The 12373-nt window shown below is 28.4% G+C and overlaps 2 protein-coding genes across 3 annotated transcripts; both read left to right on the top strand.

Moving 5' to 3' along the window:
* Positions 1-132: 132 nt before the first annotated feature.
* On the top strand, positions 133-3591 carry LOC123298737 (unconventional prefoldin RPB5 interactor-like protein). The gene is made up of 4 exons (XM_044880830.1): positions 133-193; positions 265-1077; positions 2495-2689; positions 2804-3591. The coding sequence occupies exons 2-4, from the start codon at positions 276-278 to the stop codon at positions 3589-3591; spliced, it is 1785 nt and encodes a 594-aa protein (XP_044736765.1). The 5' UTR covers positions 133-193; positions 265-275.
* Positions 3592-9953: 6362 nt separating this feature from the next.
* LOC123298345 (heme oxygenase-like) lies at positions 9954-12202 on the top strand. 2 transcript variants are annotated; one of them, XM_044880326.1, is made up of 4 exons: positions 9954-10112; positions 11001-11171; positions 11244-11644; positions 11714-12202. In XM_044880326.1, exons 1-4 carry the CDS (start codon positions 10016-10018, stop codon positions 11744-11746), a joined length of 702 nt encoding a protein of 233 aa, XP_044736261.1. In that variant the 5' UTR covers positions 9954-10015; the 3' UTR covers positions 11747-12202. The 2 variants fall into 2 exon arrangements, with proteins under 2 accessions (XP_044736261.1, XP_044736260.1); XM_044880325.1 differs by having other exon boundaries at positions 11244-12202.
* The last annotated feature ends 171 nt before the right edge of the window (positions 12203-12373 follow it).

The following is a 12373-nucleotide window of genomic DNA, read 5'->3' as shown; positions in this document are numbered from 1 at the left end:
AATTTTTGTATTTTATCATTTTATTATCGTAATTATAAAATTGTTTATGAAAAAATTTCCCCCCATAGTTGTTTTGGATTGTTTGTTTTGAGGTTATTTAAATGTCAAAAAGCAGTTGACAGTACGAGAAAAATAGTGTGAAAAGTTTTTATCAAAATGAGAAAAATTTTGAATTATTTTTTGAAATCGAAAGGTCAGTTTTAAACATTGTTTTAAAATCGAATATCTAATATTAATACGAACACATGTGGAATTTTTTTTTAGGTATTTAGAAAATGGCAGATAATATTGAAAAAACTCATGAATCGTTAATAAACGATAGTTTAGCAAAAAATGCAGCGCGTATTTTAAGTATACAGCAAGTTATTGAACAATATGAAAATCAAATAAAATTGTTTAAAGAATTACCTACTACTTTAAAAAAATCTGTGTTAGTTCCAATTGGGACAAAAGGTTTTTTGCGGGGACAAATTGTGCACACAAACGAAGTGTTCCATAAAGTTGGATGTGGTTACGTTATTAAACGGACTGCTAAACAAGCGATTGATTATTGTGATCGAATGTTAGTTGAGACAAATAGTTTTTTAACGAAATTACAACAAGAAGAAAGTTGGCTAACGAACCAATTAAACATTACATCAAAAGAAAATCCTTTTGCAACGAAAGATTGTGTTGAAATTGTAGAAAATTATGATGAAGCAACAGAAGTTGAATGGAGAAAAAAACATCGAGAAAGTCTTAAAAAGTGGAAACAAGATGAAGCGAAAGAACGTGAAATTTTACAAAGAGAAACATCTGATAAAGATTGTTTTTCTAGGTTAGATGAGCTAGAAATTTTAGAGGAGCTAGAACAATTTACTTCAGACATGAAAAAATTTAATTTTGAACAAGAGCGAAATGCAAGCACGGAAAATGTATCAATTCCAGAAGTCGTAGAAAAAGATAAAGAACTGGAAGAAAATGCGAAATGTATAGATATTACGCAAAGTGTAATTGGAAAAGAATCGGAAGAGAGTGAAAGTACGTGTTGTAATTCAAAAGATGGATGCATAAAAACAAAAGGTATGTTGTTTTACGGTAAGTACCCCTTTCCCTTCTTTCTAAATACTCTTTTTTACATGCATTTTTCCAATAAATTGTGTGTAAATTCTATTTTTTTGTTTATAGTAAATAATTTTGAGTTTATTTATATTTTGTAATATGTGAAAAGTTTTTATTCTTCATGTAATATCTTTCTCCCCTGACCACTCGTGAAATTGAAAAAGATAACATGATTCACCGCATTAGAGACATGCACAATGTAATTGTTTTGGAGAAAAAACACATTCTAATTTTCAAAAATTTCATTAGAAAGTTTTTTTTTTTTTTTTTTAATAAAAATTATCGGTAAGGATATTCAGATACTATAGGGAATATTCATATATTTTTTTTTAATTTTTAATTCATTGTTTACACCTTTATAACAAAGTAAAAAATATAAATACTGCTTAAAAATACTGTATTTAAGTGTAAAAAAATATTTAAAATAAAAAGTCGTAGAATAGTATAATTTAAATAAATACCATATAAAATGTAACTAATTAATATCATACAGTATGTCAACAAATTTGACAAGCCCGTACTTTGATGTCACGTCCGTATAAAAATTTGAATTTCCGTTTTAGAAATTTTTAAATGCCCTTACTGAATTTGTACTTTTATTGATTAATTTTAAGTAATTAAAAAGATATTAATTACTAAAATAATCGTTTAGTTGAAATGTTCAGTTTAGTTCATTAAAGTTAAGGAAGAAAAATATTCGAACATAATTTAAATTTCATGAATATTCCCTATTGTCAGGTAAAAAACCAAATTAAAGCATTTTTTACGCATATTACGAATCCGATGCCGGAGCTGATAAACAATTAATAGGTTTTCCCTATGATTGCGTTCATTCACTGAACTAAGTGGATTGACCATTCCTTTAAAAGGGTCGAGTTAGCACGGGCCTGGGATTTATATTTTTCTTTGTGAATTGCGAATAACTGTAAACATTAGTGCCCAATCGAAGTTTCGGCTTCAGCCACCTTCTGTCAAACAAATTTCTGGGTAATTTTTTTTTATTATTTCTAGATCATCTCTAGAACATATTAAACAGCTTGTATTAATCTTGAACAAAATCTCTTACAGCTTTTTCGAAGCGCTCGGTTTTGGCCCAATGTTATGGCGTGAGCCGATTAATCGACTTCGTCCAAGTTCGACCTTCGGTCGAACACCAGTTGATATGCAAGTTTAGAGTTGCTCTTAAAATAGACGTCAAACTCTGACAAAATTTTTTAATGGCAGATTTTTTATTTGTTCCGTTTAGTGGAACATTTTTATCTAATTTCAAAACATATTGCCAATTATGAGTTCTATATTAAAATTTTCAAAACTGCCTGTGACATAGATTTTATTCACAAAGCTATTAAAATATTTTCTAACGTTCAATTTTTTTTTTTTTTGGCTAATTTAGAAGAAAATGAAAGCGTTGAAAATATAGGTGTTCAGGAAACTGAAAATGTGAAAAAATTAGAAGAAAGGGAATGCAAGAAAAGTATAGAAAAAATTAATGAAAATACTAATACAGAAAATATAGAAGTAGTGAGTCCGGAAAATATAAGTAATGGAAATACAAAAAAATATTTAGATTTTGTTGAATTACATAAAATAGAATTAAATAAGTTAAATGAAAAATTGGAAAATTTACATAATAAGAAAAGTACAAATGATGAAAATAAGAATAACGTAGACATAAATACAAGAAAATTACAAATTGAAGAAGAATTAGAAAAAACACGAAAATCGAAGACAATTATTAAAACGGATGAAGATTTAAGGAAACGTTTAGATGAATTAGAAAAAGAAGAAGAATTATTAGAAGAAATGGAAATTTTAACTAGTACTGAAGAAACTGTAAATAATGCTTCCGAACCTTCTGTTGCAACTGTTGACGATGATTCTAAAAAGTGTACAATACGTTTTAATGAACAAGTACGAACTAATTTTTATGTATCCACGAAAGCGGTGTCGGATGAATTAGAAATAGAATTAATAAAAAATCAAGGAGATACAAAAATAGAAACAGCAACTTCAGCAGATGATGACCCAGTGACATTGTATTTATATTTCTCACATACACAAGACGATTTAATAGAAAAATCACCCGAATGTAATGCCGAAACTGTTTCTGAATTAGGTTTGTTGAAACCATCAGATATATATGATTTGCCTTACCGACCTAAATCAATTCTGAAAAACAAAAATAAATTATTCGAAGAACCGCAACACACCGGTGAACATATACCTGAGCCAATTACATATTCACATCACAGAAAAAAAGATCGAGGACGTGATCGTTGGGTATGCCATGATACATTTTCATCGAAAAATGGTAATGATTCGGATCAAGAAAATGCAAATGTTGTTCAAGTTCCTCCTCCATTAACTGAAGTAAAAGAAAAAACTGATTTTAATAATTCGGGTGTTGCTTCCACTACGACAGTTGGTACACTGCCGAAAAAACGACAAAGTCGATTTTTAGTTTCGCGTGCTTTAATAACTAAAAAGTAGATGGTTTTACATAATTCAAATTTGTCCCCTTTTTCTTATCGTATGTCGATTAAGTAATTACCAAAACAATTTATTGAAGATAATACTTACCGTTTTCAAACCAAAGAAATTGTTGTTTCTGTTTGTGAATTATCGAGAGTGCATTTATTTTTAAGTATGAATCACGGATGTTTATAAATTAGATTTTGATCATTGACTTAATATTAACAGAATAAACATGAATGTATAGCGAGGGATTTTTTGGTTTATAGCTGTTGTCGAAATCAAGATTGAATGATATAGTTTTTTTTAATGATAATTTATTTCAAATAGCTTATGCGATGTTATCTAGTTTAGCCATAATATCCTACAGATGGGATGAAAGACTAGGCCAAGAAGGCAGTGAATTCTGAGGTTTTAGAATACCTAGAAATTGTAGACGTTTTTCTAAAATTCTAATTTTAATATATTAATTAAGAGTATTCGAAAATATTGGTTTATTTTTGAAAAATTTGCAAAATAGAGTAAGCTGTATATACAGTGTTGCCCTTGAGTAAGCTGTATATTAGTTTAATAATTAATTATATTTATAATCGTTATATGCCACTGGAAAAAAAATGTCAAGAGAATTTTCTCCGGCTTATCCTAAAACATTTTTATTCGACGAATTTGTGTCTTTTTTGTCCTTACATAAAACTTAGAACATAATATAAATAAAAAGACGCAAAAAATGAAATCAAATGAAAGCTAATTATAATAATGTGAATACGATTTGGTTGATATTTCTTACAAAGTTTTTATTATTGCTATAGTTTATTTTTCTACGAAGTTATTATTTGTGAAATTGGATGTCCTTCTCAATTATTAAATAAATAAACAAGCGCTTGTATCAACAGTTTACTCTGTTTTACGACAATGCGCCTCTCTTGTTGATTTCATAGAACGTAATTTATTTTCTTATAGATTTCTCACATTTCTATGTTATAATAATCGAAATGGCAGCACATTTGATTGATCTCTAATCTTAAATTTGTATACATATATAAGAAATTATTACATTAGTAAAGTTGTTATAAGTAAAGACGAACAAAATATTATCCTGAGCGACGGTACAATCTTTCAGTTAGAGTTTATTGTGTAGCATTGTCATCTTTGGTTACGATCTGTGTGATTATTTAATAAAAATGCCTCTCGATATTATAATTTTGTCCATATTATATCAAAAACCAAATATTAAAAAAAAATACTTGAATATTTGAAAAATTTTGTGCATAATTTGTAACATTTGGTGCATAGTTCCCTGTAAAGTGGATATTCAACTAATGGTTCGTGATTTTGTTTTAAAACATCACGTGCTAAAAATGAAATATCCAAGAATAAAAATAAGCAATCTATCTAATCTACGACAGTTTAAACAATATTAAATAAGTTTAAGTTTTGCTTGAGAACTTCTAGAATCAAGCCATATTGTCATGGCATTGAACAGCATAATAATTAATTGTTAAGTTTTAATTCATTTTTTCTTTCAATTATGTCATTTTTTGAACATAATAAAGTATAAATATTTTTTAAGTGCTGTGTTTCTTGTAATAGTACAAAATTATGACACTTATTCATTTATACATGGCGAAGCATCTCATCATACTTATTCTTATCAAATGATTTTTTCAAATTCTCTTTTTACAAATTTAGCATAGAAATTATGCTTTGCGATGCATAAGTGGAAGAATGTCTTTTATTTAAAAATTAACACTAGATTGTCACTATACAACACTATTTGTCAAGTGCTTCTAATAATGAGGAAAATTTTAAGAATTACCGGGGGAGTGGAAGTGCTTGAAGAGTTTCTGAGTGATTTTTATATTACATAGACTTGAAAAGTTTTTACATAGTAATAAAATTGAAATTTAGTCTATTTTCGTAATGATATCGGTGCTCTAAGGTGCATTTTGAACCCTTTAAAGATTAAAGAAATATAATATTTTCCAACAAATCAAGATTTTTAACGAAATTCAAAATTGCATAAGTTCGTGGTTGTACTGGCGCAATCAAAAGAGGAGATCCAGTGTCTATTACAGATCAGTGTTTTACCAGCAATATGGTGTTTTATAATCAGACGACCAATTTCACAACACAAAATTTGTCATTCTAATTGTTAGGCAAAATATTTTTTCATCTATTTCAATTTAGTTTGATTGTACAAGTACAATTTCCGGTTTATTTTATTTTCAACAATATATTTTGTGGTTATGTTTTAATTTGCAAAAGCTATTAGAATATCATGTATGGGAGACTTTGACGTACCTATATAAAAAGTGTACAAAAATTTGAAACAAATGTACTTTTAGTTTTTTAATATAAATCAACTTTGCCAAAAAACTAACTAAAAAGTATAAGTTTTATTAGTTAATCTGTATCTGTAAATGAGTATCCTTTCGCTTGGCATTTATAGATTAACTAATGAAATTTGATTTTTACATTTTATTTAGTTTTTTGGCAGAGTATGCTTGTTTTTTAATTGCTTTAATTATTTATTTATATTCCATACGATTTAGGGACAAATTTTATTGTAAAACCATGTTGTTAAAGGCAACATTATAAAAAGATTTGTACAAAAAGTTGCCTAACTTCAAAAAATTTGTTTAAAACTTTTTTTGCCATACATCCACCATATTAAATACGGATTCTAACGATACCCCATACATCGAGTCCTATTCAGGCATTTAGAAGTTATGGTAGAACAAAGAAACTCTCATACATGAATCTTAAACACATTACACTTCCTTTTTTGGTCAGTCTTGTAATAAAATCTGAGTTGGCTCGCATAAAGAATATCATTTTTCGTATTCACTGCTTTTGTGACGGCCTGTTAGGGCCTGATTGATAAGTGATAGAATAATCTAACAATCTGAAAAACTAACAGTTCTATTTTAATATTCTTTTAAAATGTCCAAATTTTGTGACACATATATATGAACGTGCTCCGATTATTATTGGAATTTATCCCAAGTAACCTCCGCGGAGGCTGTCATGACCAATTAACCAATTTGGTGTTTCTTCTTGTAAAATCAGTAGGAGGTATACAGTTAGGAGGGTACAAAACCCAGAGTGTATATTACTTAAATGAGGTATGTGGTGTTGGAATTTTAAGAGGTATTTTCTATATAAACAAAACATTTTTTAAATATGTTTTCGCGGGAAAAATTCTAAAAATTGGAAATTTTGCAATTTGCCGAGAACCCTTATTGGATTGCTTAAGATTTTTATAAAGGATATATATTGAAGAATAAAATTTTTATCTGGAAATTTTTAAGCCCTTTCATATAAAAAAAAGTATCCGTAGAGTGATAACTGATTGAAATGCGCACCTTTTTTGAAAATGGAAATTGCAATAATTAAAAAAAGAATGAGATTTCATTGCTATGTTAATTTGAGACAATCAGCTTTATAAGATATAAATTCCGACTTCATACTAGCAAGAAATTATACAAGAAAGACAAGTGAAGGCAATTCATCAAAATGTGAAGCCAGTGTTAATATTGTTATAACGTTATTGAACTTCTGCTATTATATATACTGGCAAGTGTACTTGTTTATGGCAATTTATCAAACTTTATTTATTTTTTGTTACTATTTAATTGAGAAGCCAAAGATTACTGGTTGGCTAATTACAGTTTTCAAGAGGCCACTTAATCGACCGCGAGTTAGATTGATCCATCGACTTGTAAGAGTTTTATAAACATAAAAGCGTTGGATTTTAACTCTTATTGCCTGTTTAAAATCTATCGTCACTTTACTTTTTGATTAAATATATAACTAAACGGCTATATAAATATACAATTAGTGTTGCCAGCTCAAAGTTTGAGATAGTTGCGAGAAACATATTTTTAATGAATAAAAGCAGATCTCAAACTCAAGAAGCAGAACTCAAATTAATTCCATTGCAAGAAATATTTTTTTACAAAAGCTGAGAGCTTAAATTTTAATTTCGGAGTCGGGAGAGACATTACAATTTCGGGATTCCCCTGATTAAATCTCGAGAGGTGGCAACTCGAAAAGATAAATATTTAAAGTGAAATTAAAATTTTATTTTTATATATGCAGTCAACATAACAGTCATCTCTGACAAAGCTATTTCGGTTTACCGTCCGCTAAAGTGTGATAAAGGTGGTGAATATTTTTTATTTAAATATTTTTAGATGTTTTTATTTTAGAAAGTAATTTGCATAATAAAATTTCTTACTTAGTTTTTTATTAGGAAAGTATATATTCAGTCTTCAGAAAGTATATAAGTCATGATCATTTCAATTTTGCTAATTTATTATTTTATTTTTGGTATAATTCATTTTTTTTTTTTTTTTTTTATCGATGAAAGAATTTGTGTTTATAAATTTTCGCGTAACTACGTATTTCATTTTTTTGTGCATTTTGCGCCCTTCAATTTTTTATATTATTTTAGATATTAGGCATATTTTCACAAGCATTCTAAATTTATTATTTACATTGTATTTATTCCGAAAACTGTACGTTTGATAACTTTACTTCCTTAGCGACATTTGATAAATAATTCAGGTAGTTAAAGAACCTTAATGGTCTTTTGTTCACTTTTTTCTTTTATCGTCCACGATCTTACTATCATTGTCTTATCAACTTCTATATTTTCCTATTTTAGTTTTATTTGGTTTTTGGGAATAAAATTTATATTTTATAAATAATATTTTTTTTTCAAAATTTTGCACAAAAAAATTTCAAATTCAGTTTAGTTATTGTAAATATATATATTGAAAAATTAGAAATTATTATTAATAAAAAATATTGTTATAAGTTAATTAAGGTATGTTATTATTGTAGAATATACATGTGATTTTCCTTTCCTGTTTTTATTCATCCCACCAATTTCCTGTATTACCTTACTTGGAAAAGTAAGTAAAATGACTTACTTTCTCAAATACATGTAGATTAATCTATACTCTGTTACTTTTTTTTAAAAAATCGGTAGTACACAAATTTTTGCATAAATTTATCATAATCAATTTGTACATAATTTTCAGTATGTAGGTACTGAAATATTTTCTAAACAGTCGGGAAAATTTGTTTTATAACATATGGTAAAATAAAATAATTGTTTTACTACAAAAAGTCGATAAGTTAATTTTTTACTTTAACAGCTAGTCTATGAAAAATACATATCCTGCACTTCCCCTCCTTCTTGCCAATTGGCTAGCAACGCCCTTGGTTTAATGTATCCTCAAAGTTTTCGTTGAGCTTTTAACATAGTGTTGTTGAAATATAGCATAAAGACCTTATTACTCATTACCAAAAAATACAGAATACCTAATCTGTATTCTTTGATAATATCAATGCTACACGAAAATTCACACATTTTATGCATAGAAATAATAGTATAAACCTGTAAAATCCCCGACCAAACGGTTAATCGCAGTAGCGAGAGACAGATAAAGTAGGCGCGTATATCTGTACAGAGACGCTAAGGTAAATAAAGTAGGAGTGTATAGTTGTCTTCGTCCCTGTTAAATGCCTACAATTTCTGCCTCTTTCAACCTCTCTCATTGCAGGCAAGAATTCACTTATTTGTTTCTTATGCCTATACAGTTCTATGGTATTATCTCTATGATTTTATAAAATATAAGATTTTTTTCAAATATCAATTACACACGATATTCTATGGCATTTATTACTACGAGCTATTAATATTTATCAAAAAAAATTATCAAAACCTACCACTTAGAAATGAAATACATGATTATAACACTCGTCATAATAATGATTTGCATATTGCAAACTATAGATTGCAAAAGTTCAAAAACTCTCCAGAAATTATTGGAAGTGAATTGTACAATAATCTTCCCGGAGAGTTAAAAAACATAGAAAGCATGCCAAAATTTAAACGTGAGCTGAAGAAGCATATTGTAACGTCGTGCCCATATAGTTTAATTTAATTTATTTATAGTTTAATTTAATTTATTTAATTTTCATGTTGACTATACCTATGTACGTTTGTATCTTATGGTGAAAATAAATAATAATAATAATAATAATATACAATACATATAGGGTATGTATGTAAATAATCTGAAAAATATTAATTATATTTCATAAAAATACGTCAACTTTCGTATAGCGATATTATTATTTTAACAAAAATTACCATTACTTAAAAATAGTATTTAAGATAATGAAGAATTGTCTATTTGACAGTAATAAAAATGGCGAGCGGTCTTACACACATATGTAGAGCTCTAGACGACTGGACTAGAGCCATAAAAAAACTCTATAGTATAGTCTATCTATATCATATGTGAGTCATACCAAAGAGCATAGGTACTATACTCTTTGAGTCATACCCTATACTCTTTGAGTCATACATAATGTGACCACAATTATTGATAACTAAGATCAAAAGAAAAATAACAAATTGATAAAAATGGATCAAAATGCAGATTATACACAATTAATGAGACATTCGACCAGAAAAATACAATCAAAATGTGATACAATAATTAATGCTAGATTAGCGTACGGTAATTATATTTGTTTATAATGTAACATCATAGTACGGCAATTGACCATGAAAATTGTCTTGTCTTGTGTTTTGCCAGCCGCTATGGACCCGGGCAGACAGTAATAAGTTGGACAAAAGATAATCACTTTTTAAATGTAAAATACATTTGTCCACTCACCATACCCACAGCACGTTTTCCATTTTCCTTGTTTTAAATTCCATATCTAGATCTTTATCAAACAAACATAAAAATGAAAAACTTGGACCACGAAAGAAGTAAAAAAAACACTGGCAGACATGTTGTATGTCGCTGGTGAGATGGTAGGAATTGTTTTTTTTTAAACTAAAAATTCAGGGAAAGCAGTCTCGGTATAATCATTATTTCGACATATGTTTAAAACTTAATATAAATTAGCATACCTATTGTAACAGCTCTTTTTAGCGCATCTGTTACTCAAAAATGCTTAATCATTAAAACAGTTGACACGAGTTTTATCCAAAAATTGTTAAACAACTTATTTGAGGAAAACTCTGAATCCTTCATTATAATAAATAAATCTAAAAGATCTGGTAGCTTGTTTAAACTAGATGGCCGGTCAGTAAGTTGGTTCGCCGGTAGATGATCAAGATTGATTGCTTGGACTATTTTCAGCAATTTCCTGGTTTTTTGAATTTATGAGTCTTAAACTTCAGAACTCCGTAGGCAGTAAGCTGACAGTGTGATTTAATCTTCCGAAATTCTCAACGAAAACGCTTGTGCCCACAAGCAACAACCGAAAGGCGATAATCGATGACGTCGGGATATATAAGGCATAGTTGTTAATGCATTTTACGTATAACTTAACGTATAACTTTTAATGGTGCATTTTACTTAATTTTAAGCGTAATCTATTTTCGATTTTCACAGAAAGAGAATTTTCCAATACCGTTTGGCTTGATTGTTTAATAATATTTTACGAAGTTTTCAAGTTTATTGAACGGGCGATTGTTGAAACAAGCAATGAACATTTAAAGCAATTTCATATGGTGGAAATATTTCGTACGAAGGCTTTTGAAGTAGATTTGAATTTTTATTTAGGTATTTTATATTGAATAATGTTTAAAATATCTGTATGGTATCATATATACATGATAAAATTTCTTAATTTAGGACCAGTTTGGAATAAAAACGATTTTAGAATAGATTTTAAAAATAACTATATTTATGGAAAATGTAACAGAGAATATTTAAATTATTTGGAAAAGTTAGAAAGGAATGAACCAGAATTATTAATTGCATATTTTTATCACTTGTATATGTGTTTACTTTCTGGTACACAAACATTGCAAATCAAACGTCCTATATTTAGAATATCAAATCAAACAGAAGGAAATGCTATTAGTGAATTTTCAGAACCAATTTCAGAATTAAAAACCAAACTACGCACATTAACAAATAAAGTCTGTGGAGAAATGAATCCAGAAATGCGTGATAAAGTGATCAAAGAAGGGCAAATGGTTTTAACTTTAAATAATGAAATTCTTGCAACAATTATACCAACTCATTTTATTGTAATTAAACGACTTCTTTATTCGTTTATTCTGTTTGGTGTTTGTTATTTAATTTATTTATATTTTTAGTCATATTTATCTTCAATATATGCACAGTATTGAAGGCTCAACGGGAAGGGGCGGGAATGCGTTATATATAAAACCGTTTTATAACACTTAGAACACGATTTATGGGGATGTATTATACCAAATGTCCCATTTTAAACAATAAAGCTGAAAAACGTTTTAATAGTCAGAGATAGAACAAAAGTTTAAATAATAAAGTATACTTTTTTAAATATTGCCTTTTTGTTAGAAAATTTTTGTTGTTGATTAGATTACTTTCGTTGGAAATTAAAATGGTAAGCCAGTATCGAAAATAATCAGTATTTTATACAGAATAGCTTGTTCTAATTTAAACTAATGCTCTATCACTTATTGATTGGCTATGAACTTGAGTTTATTTTTAAACTTAGGGTCAACCATGAAGGTTATAAAGAAGGAGAACGATCGCTATATACTAAAGCATTACAGACGCACCTGTCCCTGAAAATTTGTAGAATTTATAGTTCATTTTCAGCCACCAGCCGCGCTGTCGTCGCGTCGGTAAGTAGTATATTAGCGCACAACAGCCCGCAGTTAATGATACAACTTAGCGATCCCAGCGCCTCACTTATTTTTTCAAAATATTGGGGACAATATTTTCTATTGCGATCGTCCTCCTTCTTTATAACCTTCATGGGGTCAACC

This window comes from Chrysoperla carnea, chromosome 4 (assembly GCF_905475395.1).
Source record: "Chrysoperla carnea chromosome 4, inChrCarn1.1, whole genome shotgun sequence".
Lineage (NCBI taxonomy): Eukaryota > Metazoa > Arthropoda > Insecta > Neuroptera > Chrysopidae > Chrysoperla > Chrysoperla carnea.
The sequence above is the reverse complement of the archived record's forward strand: the minus strand, read 5'-3'. Positions and strand labels throughout refer to the sequence as shown.

Coding starts and splice junctions, on each gene's coding strand:
- LOC123298737 (XM_044880830.1), top strand. CDS start 276: ATGGCAGATAATATTGAAAAAACTCATGAATCGTTAATAAACGATAGT. Junction 1,078..2,494: donor AAAAGGTATGTTGTTTTACG/GTAAGTACCCCT, acceptor TGGCTAATTTAG/AAGAAAATGAAAGCGTTGAA. Junction 2,690..2,803: donor TTTTGTTGAATTACATAAAA/TAGAATTAAATA, acceptor AAATTGAAGAAG/AATTAGAAAAAACACGAAAA.
- LOC123298345 (XM_044880325.1), top strand. CDS start 10,016: ATGGATCAAAATGCAGATTATACACAATTAATGAGACATTCGACCAGA. Junction 10,113..11,000: donor TAATGCTAGATTAGCGTACG/GTAATTATATTT, acceptor CGATTTTCACAG/AAAGAGAATTTTCCAATACC. Junction 11,172..11,243: donor AGATTTGAATTTTTATTTAG/GTATTTTATATT, acceptor TTCTTAATTTAG/GACCAGTTTGGAATAAAAAC.